The 8989-nt window shown below is 62.0% G+C and overlaps 1 protein-coding gene across 1 annotated transcript; it reads left to right on the forward strand.

Moving 5' to 3' along the window:
- The first annotated feature begins 214 nt into the window (after positions 1–214).
- On the forward strand, positions 215–6733 carry LOC126285051 (uncharacterized). Its single transcript, XM_049984373.1, has 3 exons — positions 215–1236; positions 1720–2144; positions 6720–6733. The coding sequence occupies exons 1-3, from the start codon at positions 215–217 to the stop codon at positions 6731–6733; spliced, it is 1461 nt and encodes a 486-aa protein (XP_049840330.1).
- Positions 6734–8989: the final 2256 nt, after the last annotated feature.

Raw genomic sequence — 8989 nt, forward strand, 5'->3', positions numbered from 1 at the left:
GGGGGGAGGGGAGGGCGGGCCGCGGGGCCCCAGAGTCTATATAGGGGGGCGGCGCGCGCGCTGGGCGCCACACGTACACGCACGCGAGTGCTGTTCGAGATGTCGTTGAGAGAGGTTGCTTTACCTGCGAAGGGTGTGGCGGATCGCCACCCGTCGGGGCCAGCTCAGGCGACTGAGCTGATCCCGGTGGCGGCCCCATCCGGCCCCCACACTTATGACGAACCGGCTTACGACAACTGACCACGACAGGAATGACTCTTCGGATTCTGATGTGCTCTCTCGTGATCGAGTGTTCATTCTTATGAACAAACTCGCTCACGGGGGTACCTACCCGGGTCGACAGGACGACGAGGCGACTATACTCGCCTTCTGTCACATTCGGAAGGGTGCCACTCTGCCGTACACGAGGCAGCAAGTGTCGGGTGTGCCACCGAGAGCCCCGCCGGTTGAATCGCGCGAGTCTGCGGTCCCGGCGGTGGCGGCCTCGGCGGGAGTTGCGCCGCTGGCCTCGACCACTGAAGAGGTCGATGTGCCCCCGGCTGCACCCCTGGTCCCCAAGACACGAGAAGAGCCCGTGGCTACGCTAGCTGCGGCCGCCGAGAAGCAGGATATCGACCTGCCTGACGCAAACTTGGCTGAGGCCATTGCCGAGTCAGAGCGCCGTGACACTGACTCTGACGCTGCCCGTGCGCCCAGAAAGCGCCGGGCTATGACGCATGACGACTCCGACACTCCCTCTCAGACGTCCGACACAGCGAGGCCGCGGAAGAAGGCCTCGAGGGCTTCCCGCCCTTCCACCACGGAGTCTGGGACGACTATCGCGGGCTCCTCCGCGAGCGCCGCCTCGCCGAGACCGACGAAGACGCGGCGGCCCACTCGTCCACCTGCCACCTCCCGGCAGCCGGATGAGGATGGTTTTGTCGCCCCTCCCAGGCGGCGCACTGCCAGGGCTGCTGCGCTGCAGCAACCGACACCGCTGCCGACCGCCAACGCGTTCGCGGGAGCCAGTGTGGACGCGACTGAAGATGGCGCCGCGCCTCCTGTGTCGGCCCAAAAGAAGCCCCCGCCCATCGTCATCCAATGGGCGGGCGGGTACAAGGAGTTCCAGCAAAAACTAGACAGGGCGGCCACGTCCGCCACTGTCAAGACTGCTGGCCGTGACCTCTACAAGGTCACGGTGTCCTCCAACGAGGAGTACCGCGCGGTGATGGACACCATCTCCAGAGATGGCCTCCCGTGCTACACGCACCCCTCTGAGCCGCTCAAACTTCTGAAGGTGGTGTTCCGCCACCTTCCACTCAAGTTTGGGGCGGACTATCTTAGAGAAGAACTCGAAGACATGGGCTTCGGCGTCCGGTCCACCGGACTGATGAAGTCCCCGCGCACGCACCGCGACATGCCACTGTACCAGGTTGTCCTCGTCGACAACCTGGAAAATCGGAAGATTTTCCAGGTGCAGCGAGTCGGCCGGGTCAGGGTCGCGGTGGAACCACTCCGAGCCAAAGGCAAGAGGGCCCAGTGCTTTTCCTGCCAGAGGCTCGACCATGTCTCCCGCTACTGCTCTATGTTGCCCCGCTGCGTCAAATGCGCGGGACAGCACGAGAGCAAGTCTTGCGGGCTTGCCAAGGAAGAGAAGCCGACGTGCTGCAACTGCGGCGGCGCGCACGTTGCCAGCTACAGAGGCTGTTCGGCCTTTAAAACGGGCCGAAACCACCGGAGCGGAGGGGCTGCTCCCTCTCGTAAGGTGCACCCGTCCACCAGCTTTGCTGCCGCCACCAAGGGCGGACCATCAGCCGCCACCGCCCGACGTTCGGACCTGGCGGCGGGCGAGACGAGGCAACCGGCCGCGCCGTCCCCGGCTTCGCCCGGGGGGGAGGCCAACCCAACACCCACGCAGAGCGAGCGGGTTGCCGGCCCGCGCAGGCGTCGCCGGCGCGCGGGCCGGGCCACCCATGCCGCTGCACGCCGGACTGCCGATGACACACTGCCGCAACAGACGACAGCACCTCGTGCTACGCCGCAACCGGCTGCCGACGCTCCGCGGCAGTCGTCTACTACGGAGTTGCCGCAACCGGCCTCCCCAGTGGCGGAGGCCGCCCCAGCGGCCAACGCCGCCCCCTCGGCCACCGATGCAGCCGAGCTCCGTTCGCTCTTGCGGTCGTTGAGCCAGCTGCTAGAGCAGCTACCGGTGCTCGTCACCGCGGTCACGTCGGCCCTTCAGGCCGGCGTTGCAACCCCGCCGCGTCATAGATAATCGCCACATCCATGGCCTCACCGTTTGCGCTTTCAACGCAAACAGTTTGGTCCCCCAACAAGGGGAATTCAGGGAGTTCTTGCGCGACGAGGCAATTGACATCTGCCTCGTGTGCGAGAACTTTCTGAAGCCGGGGCACATGTAAAGGTGGCCAACTATCGGTGCTACCGCACCGACAGGTTGACGCATGGCGGGGGGACGGCTATTTATATCAAGGCGTCCCTCAAGCACCATGACGTCCCGCTTCCGCCCCTCTCTGCAGTGGAGGCCACTGGGGTGGCTGTCACCACGACGGCAGGGGTGATCACCTTCGTTGCGGCCTACAGGCCGCCGAGGGGACTGCTTCAGGAGGCCGACATCGACGCCCTGCTGGCTCTGCGCGGGAAAGTCTTCATTGCTGGTGACTTGAATGCCAAGCACACGCAGTGGAACTCCCGCGTTACCAATGCCAGCGGCCGCCGACTCCTCCGCGCCACACAGCGGCATGGCGCGATAGTACTGGGGCCTTATGATCACACTGTCTTCCCCAATCGAGGCCAGTCAGATGTGCTCGACATCGCCGTGCTCAAAGGTGTTGGGCACTTCACTTCGGCCACCGTTCGATGTGCCATGTCGTCCGATCACCTCCCGGTGGTCTTCGACATGGACGTCATCGGTGCATCTCTGCCGTCCGTCCGCCGCAACTTCCGTGGCATCGACGAGACGCGCTTCCGTGACGAGGTCCTTGCCCGACTCGAGGGCGCGCCAGATCCCGCTGTGCATGGGGCTGAAGAAGCGTTAGCCCTCTTCACGCGGCACACACTAGCTGCGGCGGAGGCGGCCACCCCCAGGCGGCCGGACCGGCCGCGAGACATGTCGCGCCAACTCCCGCCGCCTATCCTGGAGGCGATAACAAACAAGAATCGCCTCTTCCGGGAGTGGCAGCTCACACGGCAGCCAGAAACGAAGCGCCGCCTCAACAGGGCGCGACGCGAGATTCGGGCAGCCATCGATGAACATCGGAATCGGGACTGGGCGGGCTTGGTGGCCACCCTAACTACGACGGATGGTAGTGCTTGGCGGACCGCCAAGCGCTTCCTTCGTCGTCGCCAGCGAGTCCCGCCTCTCCATGCGGGCGCGGACGTTGTCTGCGAGCCGGATGCTAAAGCCAGCATCCTCGCGGACACGTTCGCGGAAAATTTTCGTCCTGTTGATGGTGTGCTCGATCCCGATCTTGTTCGTCTGGTGGAGGATCGCCTGCCGGTCTTCCTCGCTGCAAGGGAGGCTGACGATGTGATCGAGGAGATAACACCCGAGGAAGTGGACCTGCAGCTCCGTCGCCTCAATCCGAGGAAGGCGGGTGGCACCGATGGTGTCACCAACCACCTGTTGAGGATGATACCGCCGGAGGTACACCAATCTCTGGCGGACATCTTTAACAGTATCCTCCGCACTGGGACCTTCCCTTCCGCATGGAAACATGCGGAAGTGGTTGCCATCCCCAAGAGCGGCAAGGATCCGCGACAGGCAGCGCACTATAGGCCGATGAGTCTGCTCCCGTCCCTCTCAAAAGTGTTTGAGAGGTTGTACGTGGAGCGGCTGCTGCGTATCGTGACAGAGCAGCAACTCCTTCCCGAGGAGCAGTTTGGTTTTCGGCGGGGCCACTCTACCACACAGCAGCTGTTGCGCCTCGTGGAGCAGGCGATGCGTGCGCTGGAGACGCGAGAGTACCTAGGGGCGGTACTTCTCGATGTCTCCAAAGCCTTCGACTGCGTGTGGCACGACGGCCTCGTGTACAAACTTTTTGTGCACGGGGTACCGACGTCGCACGTGGTCCTGCTGCGCTCGTATCTCTCGGGGCGCACTTTTCACGTCCGAGCTGATGAGGGCACATCCACCGACTGGCAGATTCGGGCGGGAGTGCGGTAGGGGTCGGTCCTCGGTCCCCTGCTGTACTCCCTGTACACCGCCGACGCCCTGCAGGTGGCACGCGTGGAGTTGGCGCTTTATGCTGACGACACGGCGCTGTTCACCCGCAGCATGAACGCGGCCGAGATGCGCCGCCGCCTCCAGCTCGGATGTGACGTCCTGGGTGCCTGGTCCACGAAATGGCGCCTTAAGTTTAACGCTGCGAAGAGCCAGGCTGTCATCTTTAGCAGAAGGATGATGCCACCGGACCTACCGCCGGTCACGATCATGGGGGGCCCCATTCCATGGTTGCGGACCGGCAAATATCTCGGGGTGACATTGGACAGACACCTGACGTGGCTGCCACACATCCGTGACGTCAGAGGGCGGGCAGTGGGGCGCCTTCGTGCGCTTTACCCATTCCTCAATCCCTCATCGACGCTTCCTCCACGCCACGGCCTCACCATGTATCTGTCCCTCGTCCGACCGGTACTGGAATATGCGGCCGTGGTGTGGGGTAACGCGGCAGTGACGCACATTGCGACGCTTCAACGCGTGCAAAATAGGGCGCTGCGACTTGCGCTCCACAAGCCGCCTCGCTACCCAGCAAGGCTGCTCCATGAGGAAGCGGGCATCCCTTTCCTACGGGATCGCTTCCGGCAAATCGCCAGGGTGTTCTACAGCGATGCAGAACACTCTGCCAGTCGCCTGATTCGTGGTCTGGGCCGCCAGGTCCACCACAGGCCAACGACTCGATGGCCAGATCTACTGCGAGAGTAATTTCTCTCGCAGCACGATGTTGGTAACAAATATGGCGTCGCAATGACTGACGCCTAGTGAGGACAGCTCACTCTGTTAGGAATAAAAGCACCCTGAAGATGTCACTGCAGGAACAGCAGCACCGCTGCTTAACCTGCCCCTACACCTGGCATATGAAGCCAGCGTTTTACAGCGAGCGAGCGAGAGCTGGGCGCCACAACCGTAGCCGACTCGCTAGCGCCGGGTGAGGAGCTTGCCTTGCTTTCTGTTTTTATATTATTGTGGTTGAGACGCTTGAAGAAGAAGAATGACAGGCCGCGGCAAGGGAGGAAAGGGGCTCGGCAAGGGTGGCGCCAAGCGGCACCGCAAGGTGTTGCGCGACAACATCCAGGGCATCACGAAGCCCGCGATCCGCCGCCTGGCGCGCAGGGGCGGCGTGAAGCGCATCTCTGGTCTGATCTTCGAGGAGACGCGCGGAGTGCTGAAGGTGTTCCTGGAGAACGTGATCCGCGACGCGGTGACGTACACTGAGCACGCCAAGCGCAAGACTGTGACGGCTATGGACGTGGTGTACGCCCTGAAGAGGCAGGGGCGCACCCTGTACGGTTTCGGCGGTTAGGCGGTGTGAGACCGAAGGAAGGAAAGGAAAGAAAGAGAGATTGAAAAACGGCCGTTTTCAGGGCCACCACAGTGTTCGGAAGTGGAAAAGTGCGAAAGAGTCTGTGTTGCTGGTTGTTTTTTTTTTCTTTTTTAGTCTACTTGGCCTTTTAGTTTTGTTTGGAGTTTTTTGACGTGGTGTGCGGTGCGGTGCGGTTGGGAGGGAAGGAAGCGTGCCCTTGCGTTGTGTGAGCTCCTTCCTTCCTTCCTTCCTTCCCTCCCTCCCTCTTTGCTTGTATGCTTTTTGTCGGTGGATGGGCTGTGTGTTGCGGCGCGGCTGAGTGCCGAGGGGTTATTTTTGAGGTGTGTTGTTGTGCGCCATGTGTGCTGGTTATGGTCGCGAGACTGTGCGTGCGTGGAGTGGAGGAGGTGGCCAAGTACGTGTGTACAAGATGGCGGCGCCTGTGTGTGTAAGAAGGAAAAACCGTACACAGAGAGAGAGAGAGAGAGAGAGAGAGAGAGAGAGAGAGAGAGAGAGAGAGAGAAAAAAGTGGTGCGACGAACGACTGGAATTCTGCTTTGGACGTAGGTTTGTGTGGTGGCCCTGAAAAGGGCCGATTGTTTTGTTTTTGAGCCGAGCCGAGGCGGCAAATGGCGCGCTGCGTGCCAAGGGAGCACGCGGCGGTGCCGATTGCGCTGTCTCTCTTTTAGGCCTTCTTCTCGGTCTTCTTTGGCAGCAGGACGGCCTGGATGTTGGACAGGACACCTCCCTGTGCGATGGTGACGCCCGACAAGAGCTTGTTGAGCTCCTCGTCGTTGCGTATGGCGAGCTGCAGGTGGCGCGGGATGATGCGCGTCTTCTTGTTGTCGCGGGCCGCGTTTCCGGCCAGCTCGAGCACCTCAGCCGCGAGGTACTCCATGACGGCGGCGAGGTAGACGGGCGCCCCGGCGCCGCCGCGCTCGGCGTAGTTTCCCTTGCGCAGGAGGCGGTGGATTCTGCCGACCGGGAACTGGAGCCCAGCCCTGCTTGAGCGGGACTTTGACTTGCCCTTGACTTTGCCTCCCTTTCCGCGTCCGGACATGGCGATGGGCTAGTTTCGAAAGAAGCGAGAAAGAAAAGCACAACGCAAACGGTGCGAGCCGCAGCGAGTCGAGCAGCGGAGTGCGTGCCGGCGCCGTCTCGTCTCGTCTCGCTTAATTCACGGACATCCTCTGTCCGGAGATGATGGAGGCTAAGCAGCGGTGCTGCTGTTCCTCCTTTCTCCTCTGTGTTGTGGTGTGGATGGCCTCACGATTTGAATGGGCCTCTGGCTACCCCGCTGAGTTTAAAGCAGCGAAGTAGTTGGTCGCTGGCATGTCCTCTGGGGCAGGCTTACGCCTACCGGAGCGCCACTCCTCTTTCACCCACTTCTCTGCGACCTGGTAGATGTGTTCCCAGTCGGAGGGGGTGAAGATGGGGCGGCTGTTGAGCAGTATTAGCTCCTTCCTCGTTACCACCTCACGCAACATGCCTCGCGTGTGGCGAAGATCGCACGGTTGGTGAGGCAGTGATGGTTTTGCATGTGCCGGCGTGAAGGGGTACGGGTTGTCCCCATGAGGATACGACCCGTCCTTCAGCGACGCCACGATCTTTTTCAGGAAGGGCTGCACGCTCCGCTCGTCCGGAAGCGGAAGGGGCAGTTCTTCGACGGTTTCCTCTTCTTCGACTTGCGAAGAAGCCGGCGGCATCTCTTCCTCGGATTGTGCTGCTTCTTCCACGTCTGTCTCCGAGGGAGTGGACAGCGCAGGCGTCCAGACGTCGACTTCCATGCTCGAAGCAGCCTGCATCGTTGCAGGAGGCGAGTCAGTGGACGTCTGTGTGGCGGCGTCTACCCCCACTGGCCGCCTCACGGGGGCGGCGGGCGCAGGGACAGGCCGCGCCTTCTTGAAAAGTCGCAGCTCCTCTCGCAACTCTTGCAGCTGCCGGTGGAGACCGACGATCTCCTTCTGCATGGCCGCTCTCTCTGCCGCCATCGCGGTTTTGAGGGCTGCCACGGCGTCGTCGGTAGCGGCGCTGGGCGAGATTGCGGCCGCCCCGTTGTCCCCCTTGGGCGGGGGTGGCGGAACGGCCGCCTCTTCTTCGTGTACCGCTTTCTTGGCGGTTGTTGTTGGTGGTCTCCGCTGCTTCAGATATGCGCACCTGCGTGCGTTTGCGGCGTGCGAGCCGCCGCAGTTTACGCACGTTTGGCGCGACGTCTGAAGGCTTGTCACAGTCACGTGTATCGTGTGCCTTTGCACATTTCAAACACGCAACTGCTTCCCTGCACGACCTGGCGACGTGTCCCATCTTCTGGCAGCGGTAGCACTGCCTCTTGTGCTGCGGTCGGCTGCGCTTCTTCTTCTTGTTGCTGCCGCGGCCGTCTCCTGCCAGCGTGAGCAGAAGCTTTGCCACAGCAGCAAGTTTGCCTCCCTTCCCGCGTCCGGACATGGCGATGGGCTAGATTCGAAAGAAGCGAGAAAAGCACAACGCAAACGGTGCGAGCCGCAGCGAGTCGAGCAGCGGAGTGCGTGCGTCGTGTGTGTGCGTGCCGGCGCCCTCGCTCGCTCGCTCGCTGTAAAAAGCTGGCTTCATATGCCAGGTGTAGGGGCAGGTTAAGCAGCGGTGCTGCTGTTCCTGCAGTGACATCTTCAGGGTGCTTTTGTTCCTAACAGAGTGAGCTGTCCTCACTAGGCGTCAGTCATTGCGACGCCATATTTGTTACCAACATCGTGCTGCGAGAGAAATTACTCTCGCAGTAGATCTGGCCATCGAGTCGTTGGCCTGTGGTGGACCTGACGGCCCAGACCACGAATCAGGCGACTGGCAGAGTGTTCTGCATCGCTGTATAACACCCTGGCGATTTGCCGGAAGCGATCCCGTAGGAAAGGGATGCCCGCTTCCTCATGGAGCAGCCTTGCTGGGTAGCGAGGCGGCTTGTGGGGCGCAAGTCGCAACGCCCTATTTTGCACGCGTTGAAGCGTCGCAATGTGCGTCGCTGCCGCGTTACCCCACACCACGGCCGCATATTCCAGTACCGGTCAGACGAGGGACAGATACATGGTGAGGCCGTGGCGTGGAGGAAGCGTCGATGAGGGATTGAGGAATGGGTAAAGCGCACGAAGGCGCCCCACTGCCCGCCCTCTGACGTCGCGGATGTGTGGCAGCCACGTCAGGTGTCTGTCCAATGTCACCCCGAGATATTTGCCGGTCCGCAACCATGGAATGGGGCCCCCCATGATCGTGACCGGCGGTAGGTCCGGTGGCATCATCCTTCTGCTAAAGATGACAGCCTGGCTCTTCGCAGCGTTAAACTTAAGGCGCCATTTCGTGGACCAGGCACCCAGGACGTCACATCCGAGCTGGAGGCGGCGGCGCATCTCGGCCGCGTTCATGCTGCGGGTGAACAGCGCCGTGTCGTCAGCATAAAGCGCCAACTCCACGCGTGCCACCCGCGGGGCGTCGGCGGTGTACAG

Source organism: Schistocerca gregaria, chromosome 8 (assembly GCF_023897955.1).
Source record: "Schistocerca gregaria isolate iqSchGreg1 chromosome 8, iqSchGreg1.2, whole genome shotgun sequence".
Taxonomy (NCBI): domain Eukaryota; kingdom Metazoa; phylum Arthropoda; class Insecta; order Orthoptera; family Acrididae; genus Schistocerca; species Schistocerca gregaria.

What these genes read in the sequence shown, in the direction of transcription:
- LOC126285051 (XM_049984373.1), top strand. Translation starts at nt 215, where the DNA reads ATGACGAACCGGCTTACGACAACTGACCACGACAGGAATGACTCTTCG. An exon ending in ATCTCCAGAGATGGCCTCCC is followed by an intron (nt 1,237 to 1,719) that starts GTGCTACACGCA and finishes AAACCACCGGAG; the next exon opens with CGGAGGGGCTGCTCCCTCTC.